Below are 19,171 nucleotides of genomic sequence, written 5' to 3'. Positions count from 1 at the left end.
CAGGACAATATGGTCCCGGCGGCCTTAGTGAGGACTCACCGAGCGTCTTTTACCCACAGCGGCCTCTGGCGCGTCTCAACACCAGAGGCTAGGGACTGCTTTGCGCATTTTTCCCTGAGAGGAATCCTTACCTGACATCTCCGTTACCCGACTGCAGTCCCGGATCTCCGGGTCTTTAGGCCGTCAGCTAAGCCATGCTGAGGTCTGCCGAGAACGTCAGGGGTTACAGCGATACTGTTTTTTCTGCGTCGGCGGAGGTAGATGAAGCCGCAGTAGAGCGTCATTTTATTAGCGCTAACACCACTAAACTTTCCGAAGATAAACCTTCAGGTAAAACATAAAAGAAAAAAGCTTAGGACTGCCTAGCAGTCCCGCTGTTATAAGAGGTGCATCTTGCCGCGCACCAAACAAAACAACTGAATGCCTGTGGCTGGGGGCGGGGTATATAGGGAGGAGGACCAGTGCACCGAAGCTTTGCTGTTTGGTGCATTGGACGCTGTCCAACTATATATCCCAAGGTAGTTCCTGCGGACTCTATGGAACCTGAAGAAAATCCAATTTCTTCTTACATCCTATCTGGGAGACACTTTAGTCTTAAATGAAAAGGAAAAAGGGGGGAAATGCGCTAAGTCACTTAGAAATGTGCAAAATGCAAAATATAATGAAGTGATGTGAAAAAATGAGTGAAGATGCAGCTATCTAAAAAATCAGAGGTCATCTGATGTACGTATAGTGGAAAGGTGTGAAAATAGCGCAATCTATAATGTTGAAATTGAAACTCTCACAACAATGTGATAATGAGTGATAATAATAAACAATGGCAGATGAAATATATATATAAAAATTGGTACATTTATTCATATATTATGATAAAACGATAGGTCTAAATTGAGGAGACCATCATAGGTATAAGTGAGGAATAACATGCATATACAAAAAACTCAACAAAATGAACGACAGTGAAGGGATATTGAATGAGTAATAAGTCCAAGTGAAAAAAATGCACGTGTGTTCAAAAATGAACGGATTGAAAAAGCACACTGGAACACTGTATAACTGATTACCTAACCTGCAGGTAGGTGATGTTGTGTCCAATCTGTAGATAAGATGCCTTTTCACAGGTGGTATCCCTCAGTATCCGGAGGATATAGCAACTTGGTGCGATCCACTGGAGGGTTCCATATCCTGTGTCCTGCAGGTGGGTGAAGCCGTGAATGGTGTCCAATCTGTAGATAAGATGCCTTTTCACAGGTGGTATCCCTCGGTATCCGGAAAATAAAGCAACTTGGTGCGATCCACTGGAGGGTTCCTATACATCCTGTGTCCTTTGGGCAGGATGGAAATAGGACAAATGGCTCACTCAGTGATTTTCCCAGTATTCCATAAAGTGCAGGTTGAAGAAATTTTTCAGGTTCTGTGTGCAATGAGTGCCTAACGTGTTTACCTGTATCCTACAGCTTCGTCAGAGGCTAAAAACGAAGCTGTAGGATACAGGGAAACGCGTTAGCAGGTTAGGTCATCAGTTATACAGTGTTCCAGTGTGCTTTTTCAATCCGTTCATTTTTGAACACACGTGCATTTTTTTCACTTGGACTTATTACTGATTCAATACCCATTCACTGTCGTGTATTTTGTTGAGTTTTTTGTATATGCATGTTATTCATCACTTATACCTATGATGGTCTCCTCAATTTAGAACCATCGTTTTATTATAATATATGAATAAATGTACCAATTTTTATATTTATATTTCATCTGCCATTGTTTATTATCATCACTCATTATCACATTGTTTCCACAGATACTGTAGTCTTGACTATGAGACTTCACTAAGCAAGCCTGTCTGACTCTCATTGGCTGGCTGCTATAACAAACAGCGTGTTTGTTACTGTGTAGGGCAGACCGCTCTCACTGCGGTCTGCCCTACACTTGTGGGGCCCGGGGCACTAGTTCAAGCCCCTGGGGGAGTCCACCCATTAGCTACTGGTGGCACTGCCGGACTGCGCCCCCCCATTGGCCTGCGCCCCTGGCGAGTGCCATCCTGGCCAATGGGTAGATACGCCCCTGATGTTGTATACAGATTCAGAGCTCAAGTGCACACAGATATACAGGTATCGCATATCGTGTCCTAATTGCATTGCGATTCAGACACACTTTCAGCAAAAAAAGACGCAAGGCGCTAGCAGAGTCTCACGGGACCTGGCACGTTGAAGTGGGCTTTTTAGCGTGACTGCAGCAATGATGTATAAGGCCACATCTGTACACTGAAGTGCCAAAAGTTATGGGCCAGACCCATACCAATAATCAAAGAAATAGCTATGGCCATGATGATCATACATGTAGCAGTAAATTACTAGCATACACATATAGTAGTACATGACTGCTGGTTCATCGTGAGTTGCTGCCTTTTAATTCCTTCTCATAATAGTATAATGTGGCGGACATACAGTATAGGGGGTAGCCTCCGTTTAATGATTCACCATTGCCAGTTCTCTCCTTCTACCTGGCGCATCATTGTGTGGATCTATCAATGAATTGTATAACAGATCTTTCTGGCATTTGCTCTTTATACAAGAATATCTCTTTTTAACTTTAAGTTGAAGTTGTGGAATGGCAGAATTTTAGAATTCAATAGATATTTACCATGAGTTCATCACGAAATCTACCATAGTAATCAAAATTAAGTTTGTGGCCGTAGACATTTTCAAGCCATTTTGTTGTCATCATCAATGCTTCATCCAAAACTCTGTCTCCCACAGATGGCTGTAATTCAGCTTCTGGCATATCAACTGAGCTCCCATGCTAAATAAAGAGAAAATATAGGGAAATAATCACATTATCTGTTGGAGATTTTAACACGTTCATGCAAAAACATAGGATAAAATAATATGAGATATGGTAAGAACTTACCCTGGTTATCTCTATTTCTACGAAGTCCATAGGGTTCCACAGGATACCTTGGGGTAAAGGTGTGACGTCAGTCATCGGGCACCATAGAGTTAAGCTTTCAGCCTCCCAGGATGCACTAGGGTCCCCCTCCTATACCCCGCCCCCGAGCCAAGGCACCTCAGTTAGTTATCAAGCCATAGGCCGGAGGAGGAGAAGGAAGAGAGAGAAAAAAGATCTGGAAACACTCAAGAATCACATTCTCACCAGAGGGAGACGGAAAAACCGGTAACCAGAGCAAAGCCCATCTGCAGCGTAGGTGCGACAGGGCGGGAGTCCTGTGGAACCCTATGGACTTCGTAGAAATAGCGATAACAAGGGTAAGTTCTTACCATATCTCATATTTTCTACTTCAGGGTCCATAGGGTATCCACAGGATACCTTGGGGATGTCCCAAAGAAGTATCCTTTAAGGGTGGGGACGCTCCTGTGCAGAAAGGAGAATCCGCCGCCCAAAGGAAGCATCCCGAGAGGCGAAGGTGTCAAACCTGTAATACCTCACGAAGGTATGGACAGAGGACCACGTAGCAGCCTTGCAGATCTGGACTGCAGAGGCACCACGTCGAGCTGCCCACGAAGGACCCACAGACCTAGTGGAATGAGCCTTCAAAGGAGGAGGAAAAGGCAGACTTACTTGAAGATAAGCTTCAGAAATAGCCATACGGATCCAGGCTGCCAAAGTTTGCTTTGAAGCAGGCCAACCTTTTTACGGAAGCCATAGAGGACAAACAAGGCGTCCGACTTCCTAAACGAAGAAGTGCGGTCAACATAAGTCCTTAAGGCCCGCACAACATCCAAAGTGGCCTCACCCACTGAAAGACCAGGTGAGTTAAAGGCCGGAACAACAATTTCCTCATTAACATGAAACTGGGAAACAACTTTGGGATGAAATTCAGGCCGAGTGCGGAGCACTGCCCTGTTCCCATGAAAAATCAAGAAAGGGGGTCTACAAGAGAGAGCCCCTAAATCAGAAACACGTCTGGCTAAAGCTATGGCCAGAAGGAAAACAGTCTTAGCTGTTAGCCATTTAAGGTCCACTGAGCCCAGTGGTTCAAACGGCGGTCCCTGAAGAGCCCTCAGGACCACAGCCAAATCCCAAGGCGCCACAGGTGGAACAAAGGGCGGCTGAATGCGGAGAACACCTTGCATAAAGGTGCGCACATCCGGGATTGTAGCAATCCTACGGTGAAACCAGACAGACAGGGCCGAAACCTGTACCTTCAAAGAGGCAAGGCGAAGCCCATGATCTACTCCCGCTTGTAGGAAGGCAAGTATCCTAGACAGACGAAACTCCCGCGGTGCATAACCTCTCAGTCGACACCATACGAAAAACGTATGCCACACGCGATGGTATATCCTCGCGGACAACGGTTTCCGAGCTCGCAACATGGTACGCACCACAGAGCTGGAAAACCCCCTGGAACTCAACATGGCCGTCTTAACAGCCACGCCGTCAAAGACAGCCGAGTCAGGTCCGGGTGAAGACAAGGACCCTGCAATAGAAGGTCCAGTCGTAGCGGCAACCGCAGAGGACTGTCCACGGACAGACCCTGAAGGTCTGAGAACCAGTGCCGTCTGGGCCACGCGGGAGCTATCAACAGGAGCGTCCCTCCTTCCTGTTTGAATTTCCGGATTACCCGTGGAAGAAGGGAAACCGGACAAAACAGGTATGCGAACCGGAACGTCCACTGGACGGACAGAGCATCCACCAGAGACGCCTCTTCGTCTCTTGTGCGAGACCCGTACACCGGCAACTTGTTGTTGTGCCGGGACGCCATGAGGTCGATCTCTGGAAGACCCCACCTGTCCACCAGCAGTTGAAAAACGTCCGGGTGCAGGGACCATTCCCCCGGATGAACGTCCTGGCGACTTAGAAAGTCCGCCTCCCAATTTAGCACTCCCGGGATGAAGACCGCTGATATGGCCGGAAGATTGCGCTCCGCCCATACCAGGATCCGAGACACCTCTACGAGAGCCGCCCGACTTCGGGTTCCTCCTTGCCTGTTTATGTAGGCCACGGTGGTAGCGTTGTCCGACAGGACCTGCACCGGACGACCCTGGAGAACCCGATGTGCCTGCTGGAGAGCATTGAAGACCGCACGGAGTTCCAAGATATTTATTGGAAGTGCCGCTTCTGCCGGTGTCCACCTGCCCTGGAACAAGTGTGGACCCGAAACTGGTCCCCAGCCCCGAAGACTGGCGTCCGTTGTCATCAGGACCCAATTTGGAACCCAGAACGGACGTCCCTTGCTGAGATGGGTCGTCTGTAACCACCAGGCAAGGGACAGGCGAACCTCCGGGGTGAGCACAATCGTCTGGGACTTCAGAGACTGAGGCAGCCTGTTCCACTTGGACAGGATCAGGTGCTGCAGAGGTCTGGAGTGAAACTGGGCATATTCCACCATGTCGAACACCGACACCATGGAGCCCAGTAACCTCATCGCCGAGTGTAGAGACACCCGGCGGCTGTGCAGACAACTGCGCACCCTCGACTGTAAAGCAGAGATCTTTTCCCCCGTCACGAAGATCCTTTGCTGTTCCGAGTCCAATAAGGCTCCGAGGTGCAGAATCCTCCAAGACGGGATTAGAGTGGACTTCTGCCAGTTGATTAGCAAGCCGTGCCGTTGCAGAAGCGCAATGGTCAGGTCCAAGTGGCGTAGAAGGAGCTCTGGAGATCCCGCCACCAATAAAAGGTCGTCTAAGTACGGCAACATGCGGACTCCCTGCAGCCGCAGAGAAGCCGCCATGACCGCCATCACCTTGGTGAACACACGTGGTGCTGTCGCCAGGCCAAAAGGTAACGCCCGAAACTGGAAGTGGTCGCTGCGGATTGCAAACCTGAGGAACTGTTGATGGTGCAAAAGAATAGGGACATGCAGGTAAGCGTCCTGTATGTCCAATGACACCATGTAGTCCCCAGGTTCCAGCGCCAGAATGATGGACCGTAGGGTCTCCATCCGAAACTTCGGTACCCGCAAAGACTTGTTGAGAGCTTTGAGGTTGAGAATCGGACGATACGACCCATTGGGTTTCTGTACCAAAAAAAGATTTGAATAGAAACCCTGGCCCCTCTGGGAGAATGGAACAGGCACTATAACTCCAGCCTGGAGCATAGTGTGCAATACCTTCCGCAGCTCCGTAGCATTGTTCCGGTCTGATGGTAGACCCGTGGTGAAGAATCGAGCCGGAAAGAGAGGGCGTACCCGTGGGAGACCACCTCGAGAACCCAAGTGTCTGTCGTAGTGACCGACCAACACTGGGCGAACTGCAGCAGGCGGTCTCCCACTTTGGGATCCCCCAAAGGGAGGCCCGGACCGTCAGGCCGCAGGCTTGTCATCTGGATTAGGGGCCGGACGTCTGGTACTCCATGCCTGCTTCCGGGGCTTGGCCGATTTCTTAGGGCCAGCCTGTCGAGGAAAAGACTGTGGTTTGGGCCTGCCCTGGACCCTAGATGACCGAAAGGACGATGGTCCAGAACCAGAAGGAGCAGCGGCCGACGGGAGACAAGCCGATTTGGCTGCCGCCAGCGTGGCCACAATCTTGTCCAGATCCGGACCGAATAGAACTTCTCCGGTAAATGGCAACGCCTCCAAACCCTTTTTGGAATCTGCGTCCGCCTTCCAGGATCGCAGCCACAAGGTACGACGAGCAGCCACCGCTGCTGAAGAAATTCTAGACACCAGAGTACTAATGTCTAAGGCCACCTCGTTGATCTAATTGGCCGAATCACGGAGATTACCAATCAACTCCGCCTGTTCGGCCGCACAGTCTGAATCAAAAGATGCCTCTAATGAATCCGCCCAGCGCTCCATCGCTCTGGCAACCCAGCAAATGGCCATAGTCGGCCGTGCTGCCCCCCCCGCAAGGGAATAAGCGGACTTCAGGCAGATCTCCACCTTGCGGTCCGTAGCATCCTTAAGGGAGGACATGGATGGCACTGTGGCACTACGGACAAGACGGGTCACGTGAGAATCCACCTGTGGAGGGGATTCCCACTTTGCAAAATAATTATCCGCAAACGGATAAGCCACTGCCAGGCGCCTCTTCGGCTGGTATCTTTTGCCAGGCTGTTTCCACGCCTCCTCTAAATGGTCCACTAATTGACCCGAAAGAGGAAAGACTGTGGCATCGCCCTTCACATCTTTAAAAAAGGCATACTTGGATTTAGCCGCTGGGGGAACTTCGTCCTCAATCACCAAGGCTGTGCGGACTGCCCGAATAAGTCCAGGAATATATACCTTGGACTTAGCGTCAGCGTCCTTAGTATGGAGAGGTTCCTGATCGTAAGGATCCAGAATCTCCCCATCATCAGACGTCCCCTCGTCATCCTCATAAGGAGCCGACAGAGACGCCACCGGCCGTTTATGTGGCCGCATCACAGACTCCCCTTGCAACACATCCGACAAGTGCTGTACAGAACTCGTCAGGGAGTTAACCTACGCTGGCTCCTGAGAAACCGGGAGCGGGGAAATAGGGAGACTGTGGGGTACCACCAATTGTCGTGGGAAACCCTGCATGGGTGACGACACCACTGACTGCTGGGACAAACCCATCGGCGTAAACGCGGGTTGCGGAGCTAACTGGCCCACTAAGGTTGTAAGCGCCTGAGCGAAACAAGCCCAGGGCGGCTCCTGTACTGGTGCTATAACCGTAATAGGCTGCGCCATAGACAAACACTGCCGGCAAAGGCCCTCCGCACTACCCTCCCCCTCTGCTAACGGTACTTTACACATAGTACACTGTAGCCGGAGGGGAAAATCACTTTCGGACATGATGGCACCAAGTATGTGACCCCTCTCACCAATTATATATTAAATAGGCGAGAGACCACTCTGCAGCACCGCACCGCAAGGGCTTAGCAGAAAGAACAGGGACAGTAATAAAGCTGACAGTTAGAAGAAAAGTTACAAGCAGCAGCGCTAGCACAGTCACATACAATGCAAAGAAAAATCAATTCCTGCACTAACAGCGCTGATCACTCAACTACGCAGACACAGGGCCTGGTAGGACACAGCGCAGCATACACAGACCTAACCCAAATCGGAGGAGAGGTATGCGGGGGGACCCAGACCACTTTTGCTTCCGTCCAGTGCTTCCAGCAGCGTTCACCATGCGTTGGAAAGATGGCTGCCGAGGAGCAGAGAGGAGGCTGGCCTGGGGGAGGAGCGCTGCTACAGGACCAGTCGGCAGTGTGCAGAGAGGGTTGTGTGCAGCGGGGGAGACGCCGGCTGTGAGACGGGGAAGGCGCGCTCCCCTGGCATGCATTTAACCCCCGGGACGCCGCAGCGCTACCGCTCTGCTGCGGTCCGCTGTCCCAGGGGGTAGTGGAAGCGCAGGTTCATACCTGGCTCTACGCTGCAGCCAGTCCCCAGGGACCCCCTGCCTGGGGACTCTGGACCATGTAACAGCGGGGACCCACCGCGGGACCCCGCTGCTTACCTTTGTCCCCCTTGAATCCGGCCATGGTCCGGAACATCTGGGGTCACCGCTAGCTGTGACCCCAGATACTCACCAGCAGCCCCGGATCGGTACCGGCGTTCTGGTACCGGCGGGGGTGTAGGGAAGACAGCATGGAAGTCAGGACTGACTGTCCATGCTGTTCATCCAGATGTGCATCCACAGCTGCATGAAGAAAAAGCTTCAGGGGCTCTTCTAGCCCCCACTCCAACAGGTGCACCCGACTCCGGCCAGGCACCAAACGAAACTGAGGTGCCTTGGCTTGGGGGCGGGGTATAGGAGGGGGACCCTAGTGCATCCTGGGAGGCTGAAAGCTTAACTCTATGGTGCCCGATGACTGACGTCACACCTATACCCCAAGGTATCCTGTGGATACCCTATGGACCCTGAAGTAGAAAAATCATATACAGCATCACTTAAATATTATATGCATCTGCAGTGCACACTCACCGAGACACCTGCACATCTTATTAGAGTTAAGATGATTGCTGCAGATAGAGCTGGGAGCTCAGGTTCTAACTTCAAAGTTGTGTTACAGCAGATACTATTGTGCAGGGCGAGGCTGGCATCACAGCATTTCTGAAGTGATTCTGCATTAGGAGGTCTGCAAATGAGCACAAAAGTAGAAAAATCTTAGTATAGATATACAAATATCTTTTTGTGAGCTAAACCAATAATCATATGAATGCAGCCTATCTAGTCATTATGAAACATTTGTTCTATTGTAACCAGGGCGCTATCTGTGTGTAGTTTCTATGGTCTCTCTGCTTGCATGGGTTACCTGTGGGTACTCTCCTGTAGTTCAAAAACATTTAGGATGGAATTAAATGTTGTGTGCGTCTTCGTATGGTAACGAACAGACTGTAAGCTCCAATGTGACTGGGACTGATATGAATGATAAGACCTAGTATGTATAGTGCTGCATAATATGTATGTGCTATATAACTAAAGGTTAATAAATGTTATAACAACTAGTGACATCATCGATTGGCACCCATACTGCATGTGAGTGTTTATTCTTTAATATACGATTTACTTACTTGCCCTGATTTTCCATGATCTGTAACAATTTCTTTAAAATGACTTCAACTTTCTGCAATTACAAACAATGCATATGAAAATGTCGAGAACAAGCATAACAACAAGTTTATAAGCAATTTACAGTACATATCTAGAAGTGGAATTAGGTACTCTATATAGTACACACAAGCTCAAATGGAGAATCCCAAAAATACAGTATAATTCCAGCAAAGTAGTCAACAAACCTCATACATAATACAAATATATCTAGTGTTTGGTGGTTTTAGGATGCTTGTTTATCCCTATCACAGATAACTGTCTAATAACGGAAAATATATTTTATAGATTAGAGCGTTATTACAGAGTAGTTTTATTTTTACATATTAAGACCTAAAACTATCTACTAACCTGTTTTTGGCTACTATATTTGACTCCATGAAATTTGAAATAACAGGCTTTGAGTGTGTCCACAATTTTCACTGGAATTTCGTCCAAAAACTTTGCCATGTGGTCAATTGAGATCAAACACAGCCACGACTGGATGAGCACTGGGTCTGCCTGCAGCAAATACTTCTTACTTATCATCTTTGCAAGAAGATCACTGATATTTAATAAAAAATAGATTAATATTAGTGATATATATATTTAAAAAAAAAAAAAAAGACTACCGGTTCAAAAACTTTAACAAGCAAACATTTCATTAAAGAAATCACCATTACAGCTTCATTGATTTTCCCTTACTAACAGCAATAAAAAAAAAAAAAAGTTTAAAAATGACTGCATTGGCTGGCTGCTTCCTCTGAAAATCAATTCAGGTTCCAATCTTCCAGTTCACCCACCCAAAAATCTCAGTACAACACACAGTGTGTACTATGGGCCTTATTCAGCGTGCACTGCTGAATGCAGATTCCCGATGGTCGGGTATCTGCACAGGCATCGGACCCGTACTGCGCTTGTGCAGTACAGGTCATGCGTGTTCGCACGCAGAGCGACAGCAGACTGCCAGTGATTGACAGTATGATTCTGTTTGGGGGGCAGTGACGGACTCTGTGTCACCGCCGTTGGCCAGGATCTCCGTCGGCTGATGGGAGATTTCCTGGCTTCTTTCTCTCATCTTCGATGGCCATCCTGCATGACCCCATGAACACTCAGCCGACCAAGTATCACGCAAATGATCCGATGCTGCATCCATGGATGCAGGTAGGATCATTAATGCATGCAGGAAGCATGACGCTCTGCTGCATTACCATAATTGCAAGGATGGAATTGCACAGCTGCTTGTGTGCAGCTTTGCAACTCCGTCCACTGCTGAATCAGGCCCTATAACAATGCTGGACCTGTCTATCTCTTCACTCGGAGTCTACAGTGGGTGTAAGTATCTAGTGAGTTACATGAGTTCCACTCCTGGATTCACCACCATATGCAAACAATGAGAAGATTAATATTATCATGCAAAAGTCGAAGTTTACGTTTCATATCGGAGCTTTTACCTGGGATAAAGTATCGTATTCAATATAAAACTAACAAAAACGGGACCTGGCGAAGTGGGAATTGCGTAATGTTACAAAATTTTCCTTAAAAAAAATTGTAGGACCCCCCTAAAGTTGTAAAAACATGGTGGATCACTATGGGTACCCCCGTTTTAGCCTGTAAATGAAAGTCGGGGATTTAAATAGCCGCAGCAGGTGTTTTTTTCCCGACATGGAAGAAGTGTTACAGAAGAGCACTTAGGTTTTTTTTTTCCGTTTTTTTAAGTGGTCCCATCAAATTTGGGGTACATGAAAATGGGTACTAGCATATTTTGATGTCCCTAAAGTAAAATTTAAAAATTCTGCAATTGTGCACCTGCCGCTATAAATCTATTCTAGAAAACACCTGCCGCATACTTGCAGAATAGCCCTGAACCTATTTCCCTATTGTTAAACAATATTTTCCCTTTTTTTTTTTTTCACCCCAATTTTTAAAATAATTAACACAGTTATTTTTTAAATGTCATTCCCAGGGGTGCAGGCTATTTTTTTTAAGCCTGCACCCCTAAACCCCAATTCTGCACTTTTTTTCGCCACCTATTCAGTGCTGAAAAATTATCCCCGTTTTTTTTCAAAGACTTTTCGAACCTGCGAAAAGTCTTTGAAATTGAATACAGTGTAAAACTAAAACCTGCGATAATGACGTCATAGGTGCGATATTAACGCAAAAACTGAGTTTTTGCACCCATATTGAATTCCCCTATATATGTCCAACTGCGTCCAGCGGCTAATAGGAACTGAGGGCCTCATTTATCAAGGGTGATATTCTTGTTATCACTTGTTACTAATATTAAATGGTGCTCAAACCAATCAGCTCCTGTCATTTTTCAAACACAGTTAGGAGCTGATTGGTTTGAGCACCATTTAAGATTAGTAACAAGTGATAACGAGAATATCACTCATTGATAAATGAGGCCCTCAGTTTTAGTTTTGTGTCTGGTGAGGCAACATCTTCAAACTGCTGCAGGTGGATTTTATTTTCATCTTTATTTTAAATTGAACAGTAGTTTTCACTGAAAACTTTGATTTTGTGGCAGTTATGAGCACGATTAGCGCTCTGTCTGCCGCAACTGCTAATATTTTTTTATTCAGATGCCCAATCAAAGAGTCTTGGTTGCTATTCAACTAATGATGCCATCAAATATCACTGCTGGTCCTAACCGCTGATGAGCCGACTGCCGCACACTGGGGAGCCGCAGCTGGAGCAGAGGCAGTCCCTTCTCTCTCTCTCTCTCTCTCTGAGATTAAGACAGGGTCTGCAACGGTTTGTGCAAAAAGTTGAGTCTGAAGACTCCTTTACCTATCGGGCAGCAGTCTGGGGAATCCATTTTAGTGGTGTGCGAGTTCATAGCGCCATTTTGGAGCCAGACGGTGAGGGTATGGAGCTTATTCTCTCTCATCTAAGCAGGATTTTGAAACTAAAGGTGCATACACACTGGACAATATTATGCACAATATTGCCAATTCGACGCATCAGAACGACACATCGTACATATTTGTGCAATCGGTGCAATGTACACTAACGATGACGATGCTGATGCGCAAACCTGCTGGTCGTCCGTCGTATCCTCAGATCTCACCTACAGCCAGTAAGATCTGGCAATCTCGTACACGATTCGCGGCATATCGTTCAGTGTTTAGACCAGGGCTTGACAAATTTTTCTAAAATCTATGAGCAAGGATGAAAGTGTAGGAGCCAGACCACCTCCTCCCCAAAAAAATTACAGGAGTAAGTGAGGAGCACAGCTCTGTGTGTTATACACACTATACTAGTCCACAAAATGGTCACAGTTGAATGGATACAGTAAAATGGAGGCCCCATCACTGCTCTCCACAGCTCCCCTGCTCCACCCCCCACCCTCCAGTAATAACGGACCACATTTCACATAAAATAATGGTGCCAGAAAGTACAACGAAACCCCTCTCCCCTCATGGTCACACCACTATCCCTCTGAAGCTGCTCCGCAATCCCTGGCCACGCATAGACCCTACTACCGGAGAGCTCTATGTAGCTGGAGATAGGAGACAGTAGACAGCCAGGAGGTACAGGAGGATCAGCGTAGACTGGAACAGACAGCAGGGATCAGAGCAGGCCAGGATGGAGAGGAGGAGTCAGCGCAGACCGGGATGGACAGAGGCACAGCAGTCACCGCAGGCGACACTCAGCACATGCACTCCTGTGCATGATATGAACACCACAATACTATACGCACAAATCTCCGCTGGAGCAATTTTTAACTATGCTTGCACCCATTTTCAAGTACCCTAAATTTGACAGGACTACTTATTTTCACAAAAAAAAACTGCTTAAAGCTATTCTTCACCACTTGTGCAAAGGCGCTAATTAGAAGCAATTGATTGCACTTAAGTACCCCAATTAGCTTCAGTAGGGCTATTTGGGGACATCTATATTGAGCCCCACTGTTAGTGCATCTTTTGGGGGGTGTCAGGCTGATTTCCCCATTTCTGACAGCATTTTTCGCCTGTTTGTGTTTCGCCGGGTCGCGTTTTCGCATCCTTTAGAATTGAATACGGTGAATAACGGAGGCGCGCCCGTTAAGTTTCCGCGGCCAAAACATGCGAAGTCTGCGAAAAGTGCGGTATGCGAAAAACTATCGCATGTGCGAAACTAATTAAATATGCCCCTAATTGTTTAATCATTAAAAATAATTCAAATTAAGCATCTCCGCATAGAACTATTTTGTCAAAATAATGGCCATTTTAGAAGATATATATACCACTCTGGGGGGTGCGGTCACACTCCGATATACGCGCACCTCATGTGTTATAATGCACTCCAAGGTGTGCGTATATCAGAGCGTTACCACACACCTAAGAGTGGTATATTTATTACATATTATTTACATCATGAATTTAAAACAAAAATGTTCTTTAATATAAAGAAGTGTGTTTGTGGAGCTGGGTGTCTGATTCTCTCCACCTTACTTATAGTTACTGTTCTCTCTGTTGTCTACCTCAATATTGGCAGGTAACGGGAATTGCAGATCGAAGCCCGGTAAATTAACTAATATCTTTTATACCTGTCTAACCCTGTTTTAATGTAGAATAATAGGTTTTATTTTAATCCAATATTTGCATATCGTGAGTGTCCTCTACAGAGAGCTTGCCGTCTACTGGCCTCTTACTTTACCCATGTTTTATCTATCAGTCCCACATTGGGAAGTGTATTTGCAGTGGCCTATCCATTACACGACTTTTTTAACGATCCGACCGTAAACCAGGAGGTTTCGATCGTATTGTTCACAAAGTCGTGTAATGGATAGCAGGTAAGGACCAGCAATGTGCGTACACGTTGGGTCCTTGCCGACCCCGACTATCTGCCGAACATGTTGGTCAACCTGACGTTAGCAGATAGGAGGTCGGTCTCCTGCACTGAATGATGTTCAGTGAACGCCGTTCAGTGCGGGCACCGCATCCAGCGACCTGAAGAACTGAACGCTAGACGTTCAGTTTTTCAGGTCGCGTAATGGATAGGCCCCTTTAGAATGGCAGGCAATTGGAGTATCTATTGGAGGAGAATAGTCCCCTTTACATCTGTCTTTAGCAGGTAAACAACAGAAAGACTTTAATTTTTTGAAATTTCCTGGTCGGCTTAGACCACATTTCTGTTAATATATCCTCTAGTTGTGAAGAGGAGGGAAAAGGGTCAATCATCTTCTTTTATTCTCTTAAAAAGAGCAGTGTCAAGAGGTTTGGCCTGTTCCCCATCTGTAATTTTAAGAACTTTCTTAACTTCATGTATTAATGCCTCAGCTCTACTCGTACTAATAGGGCCATCCCCTGCTATAGAGGCTGGATCGATATTAGATTCATGCGGAAAACCATCTTGTTTTGGTGGATTTTATAGCAAAGCTTTATGATTTGCATTACTCTGGACATTCAGTGACTTTCACAGGACCTTTCACTAATTGGACTGAACTGAATGTGCAAAAACTAACTACATGCTACACGAGTGAATATTGCAATTGGGTAAATATTATTTCATCTATAAACGCAATGAGATAATGTGATTGCAGAGCTATTAGGAAGAAACACATCTACCGATATATGAAGTTATATGAAGCTAGCCATACCATTTACAGGGTTCTCTTGGAGCACCCCATTTACCGTCTTGATTATATTATGAGTTAATTAACCCTTAATCTAAATAAACTGTGGGGTAAAAGAACATTTAGAAAACATATGTTAAACATCTCAACATAGTTACCTGTCAGAACTTTTCAATGTATCATATTCAAGACCTTCAAGACCGGCCCAGATATCTTCTTGATTCAAGTTAGAGGTTAGAGATTTCTCAGGGTTAGATACAGCAGAAAATGTGTGTAGGACTGGCAGGATCCACACCCAGTGGCCAATATTGCTGTCAATGCAAATTCTGCATAGCTGTGTCAAATGCGTATGCATCCTGTAACAATAACGGAACCACAACTAATCAGCTTAAATAAACAGAATACATTTACCACAATACATTAACTCTATGGGGTCAACTGAATTAAGAGTTAGTTCTCACAATGAATCGCATTTGCAATTCAATTCCAAACTAGCAGTGCATTTTAACAGCAAATTAAAAAAATTTGTGTGCGCACCCCCTGAACTGGTGAAAAGGGAACTGTTTATTTTTAAATAAAAAATGTGGGGACACAGTGCAGAACCTCTTGTACACATCTCCCAAAGAATAATCATGCACATTGACGGGTATAAATAAGAACCTCCAATACTTTCCTTATGGCCGCTAAAACCCTTTAATACTGACCTGCTATCTCACTTTTTTGGGGTCCAGGATGATTTCCCTACTTTTTTATGCACTTCTCGCAGGCCACTTTTTGCAGAAAGATTGTGAAACCTTGCAGCGAGTCCCTTCAATCGACATTTCTAATGGAATGTTGCATTTCTCGGGTGCGCACAGTGCTGCAATGTATGCGAGTTTTACCATGCAAGTTCACATTTGCAAACTCGCTAATTGAATTGACCCCTATATGTAAGGTTTATGACCAGGCATTTGTACTTTTCGCATTACTACTATTGTAGTGAGTTTTTATTGCATTGTTGGACAACTCTTAAATATGTTTTTGTTTTCTCAAAATTAACATTTTTAGAAATCTTTTGTTTTGAAACATTGCTAGACTCTGGACTAGAGAACAGATTGTATCCTTTGTGTGGGCCCCAATTTATCCGGGGACTTTACGTTGTCGAGGAAAGGGTGGCAGGAGTGTCTCCTTTAACAACTTAAAGTAAAGGCCAGTAGGTACTGTACCTTACATAAACTAATAATAAAAAAGTTAATAAAATGTTGAACTTCTATTTATGTAAATCATTTTTTTGTGTTTAACTTATCTTACTGTACTTCTTACTTTATTATTAAAATAAAGCGTTAATAGAAATTGCTAGCTACAGCCACTCCATAAATATATGGAGCTACAACCTCGACAGAGTCTCTCGCTGCAAACTCTGCAGTCTGTCAGAAGCTGGTCAGTGGACCAAACTGAGAATATTCCACTGTTCTGGGCTGATAATGACATTTTCCAGAATTGCCAGTCTGCCTGAAAGTATTCGTGGACTGATCCTGGCTTCCAAACATTTTCTTTTAAATGGACGACTTAAGAGATCTAGCCAGCCTCCCAGACTGACTTTTAATAAAGGAGTTGTGGGTTACAGCCACTGCCAGCTCTATGATCAAACCCACTACAGTACTGGTTCAGTGGTAGAGCTAATATAAAGAGATCTGTGCAGTAAATAATAAAGCCTTTTTATACCCTTAGACAGTACACCATGAGCAGTTGCAAAAAAAGTTGCTTAACTCAGTGAACATCAGCAGAGATATTGATAGTGTGCACTTAGTTCTACTCTAAATGTGCATACACACTAGACCGCAGGTTCTCAAACTCAGGCCTCAGGCCCCCAAACAGTGCATGTTTTCCAGGTCTCCTCAAAGAATCACAAGTAAAATAATTAGTATCATCTGTGGATCTTTTAAAATGTGTCAGTGAGTAATGAATACACCTGTGCACCTGCTGGGTGACCTGGAAAACGTGACCAGTGTGGGGTCCTGAGCAGTGGCGTAACTTCATCCCAGGTGCCCAAAGGCAAGATAAATGTCATGACGTCACTCCCATAGTGCACTGTGGGACCCAGAAGCCGGAGCTCAGGAGCGGGCTCTGGCTACTGTCGGGGGGAGCGGAGAGAAGGAGTGCCGATCAGCGGCGCTCCTTCTCCATGCAGCTCCTCCTCAGCAGTGCTGACGCCTGCCGGCAAATGACTCCATTTTCTCCGGGAGTTCCGCCACTGGTCCTGACGACAGAGTTTGAGAACCACTGCAGTAGACTATATTATGCACGATCTGGCCGATTCCAACGCATCGGAACGACAGATCGTGCATAATATGTACAAATCGTGAGCCTCCACTCCCGATCACGATGTCGATGCGCGTCCCCGTGGGTTGAACACTGCATCGTCACATCTTGCCTACTGCAAGCAAGATCTGCCAAACTCGTACACGATCCGGCGGAATATCGTTCAGTGTTTATGCCTGTTCGGATTCGGATCTGCATATGTTGCTTGCAGGCATGGTTCAGGGAGATCCGTGCATCAAGCTTGAAGACACAGATGCACATGCGAATGCAACGTTGCTATAAAATTACGCCCATTCAGCTGAAATGGAGATGTGGCAGATATGTATGGCTCTGAATCACCCGTAGAAGCATGTGCAGCTGCTAAAAACACGAGGTCCGTGAAACAATGAATCAATCCAAAATATTTGTTGTAAGGTTTCTCCTGCAATGCACTACATAATATTTAGTCACTAAAGAATAAAATGATGCTAATACTATGCTGCAAGACATACAGTCAGGTGCATAAATATTGGGACATTGACAGAATTTTCATATTATGGCCTCTGTTCACCACCACAATGGCTTTGAAATTAAAACAAACAAGATGTGCTTTAACTGCAGACTTTCAGATTTAAATTGAGGGTAATTACATCCAAATCAGGTGAACGGTGTAGGAATTACAACGGTTTCTATATGTGCCTCCCACTTTTTAAGGGGCCAAAAGTAATGGGACAAACTAAACAATCCTAAATCTAACTTTCACTTTTTAATACTTTGTTGCAAATCCTTTGCAGGCAATTACAGCCTGAAGTCTGGAACGCATAGACATCACCAGACGCTGGGTTTCATCCCTGGTGATGCTCTGCCAGGCCTCTACTGCAAATGTCTTCAGTTCCTGCATGTACTTGGGGCATTTTCCCTTCAGTTTTGTCTGAAGTGAAGACAAAACAAGTGAAATGCATGCTCAATTGGATTCAGTTCAGGGGATTGACTTGGCCATTGCATAACATTCCACTTTTTAGCCTTAAAAAACTCTTTGGTTGCTTTTGCAGTATGCTTCGGGTCATTGTCCATCTGCACTGTGAAGCGCCGTCCAATGAGTTCTGAAGCATTTGACTGAATATGAGCATATAATATTGCCCGAAACACTTCAGAATTCATTCTGCTGCTTTTGTCAGCAGTCACATCATCAATAAATACAAAGGAACCAGTTCCATTGGCAGCCATACATGCCCACGCCATGACACTACCACCACCATGCTTCACTGATGAGGTGGTATGTTTTGGATCATGAGCAGTTCCTTTCCTTCTCCATACTCGTCTCTTCCCATCACTCTGGTACAAGTTGATCTTTGTCTCATCTGTCCATAGGATGTTGTTCCAGAACTGTAATAGCTTTTTTTAGATGTTTTTTGGCAAACTCTAATCTGGTCTTCCTGTTTTTGAGGTTCACCAATGGTTTACATCTTGTGGTGAACCCTCTATATTCACTCTTCTGAAGTATTCTCTTGATTGTTGACATTGACACATATACACCTACCTCCTGGAGAGTGTTCTTGATTTGGCCAACTGTTGTGAAGGTGTTTTTCTTCACCAGGGAAATAATTCTTCTGTCATCCACCACAGTTTGTTTTCTGTGGTCTTCCGGGTCTTTTGGTGTTGCTGAGCTCTGCGATGCGTTCTTTCTTTTCCAAACAATTGATTTGGCCACTCCTAATGTTTTTGCTACCTCTCTTATGGGTTTGTTTTGATTTTTCAGCCTAATGATGGCTTGCTTTACTGATAGTGACAGCTCTTTGGATCTCATATTGAGAGTCGACAGCAACTGATGCCAAATGCAAATGTCACACCTAGAACCAACTCCAGACCT

The 19,171-nt window shown here is 45.8% G+C and overlaps 1 protein-coding gene across 1 annotated transcript in view; it reads right to left on the bottom strand.

The window, feature by feature from the left end:
- Positions 1-19,171, bottom strand: part of RNF213 (ring finger protein 213) — a 282,285-nt gene that overhangs the window by 207,739 nt on the left and 55,375 nt on the right. Inside the window, exons 10-14 of the mRNA XM_088448501.1 lie at positions 15,180-15,377; positions 9,831-10,023; positions 9,443-9,495; positions 8,853-9,006; positions 2,644-2,802 (exon numbers count right to left, since the gene is read on the bottom strand). Coding sequence (XP_088304627.1) covers positions 2,644-2,802; positions 8,853-9,006; positions 9,443-9,495; positions 9,831-10,023; positions 15,180-15,377 — 757 coding nt within the window. The remainder of the gene's footprint in view (positions 1-2,643; positions 2,803-8,852; positions 9,007-9,442; positions 9,496-9,830; positions 10,024-15,179; positions 15,378-19,171) is intronic.

Source organism: Taudactylus pleione, unplaced genomic scaffold, assembly GCF_031769625.1.
Source record: "Taudactylus pleione unplaced genomic scaffold, aTauple2 ptg000456l, whole genome shotgun sequence".
Taxonomy (NCBI): domain Eukaryota; kingdom Metazoa; phylum Chordata; class Amphibia; order Anura; family Myobatrachidae; genus Taudactylus; species Taudactylus pleione.
The sequence above is the reverse complement of the archived record's forward strand: the minus strand, read 5'-3'. Positions and strand labels throughout refer to the sequence as shown.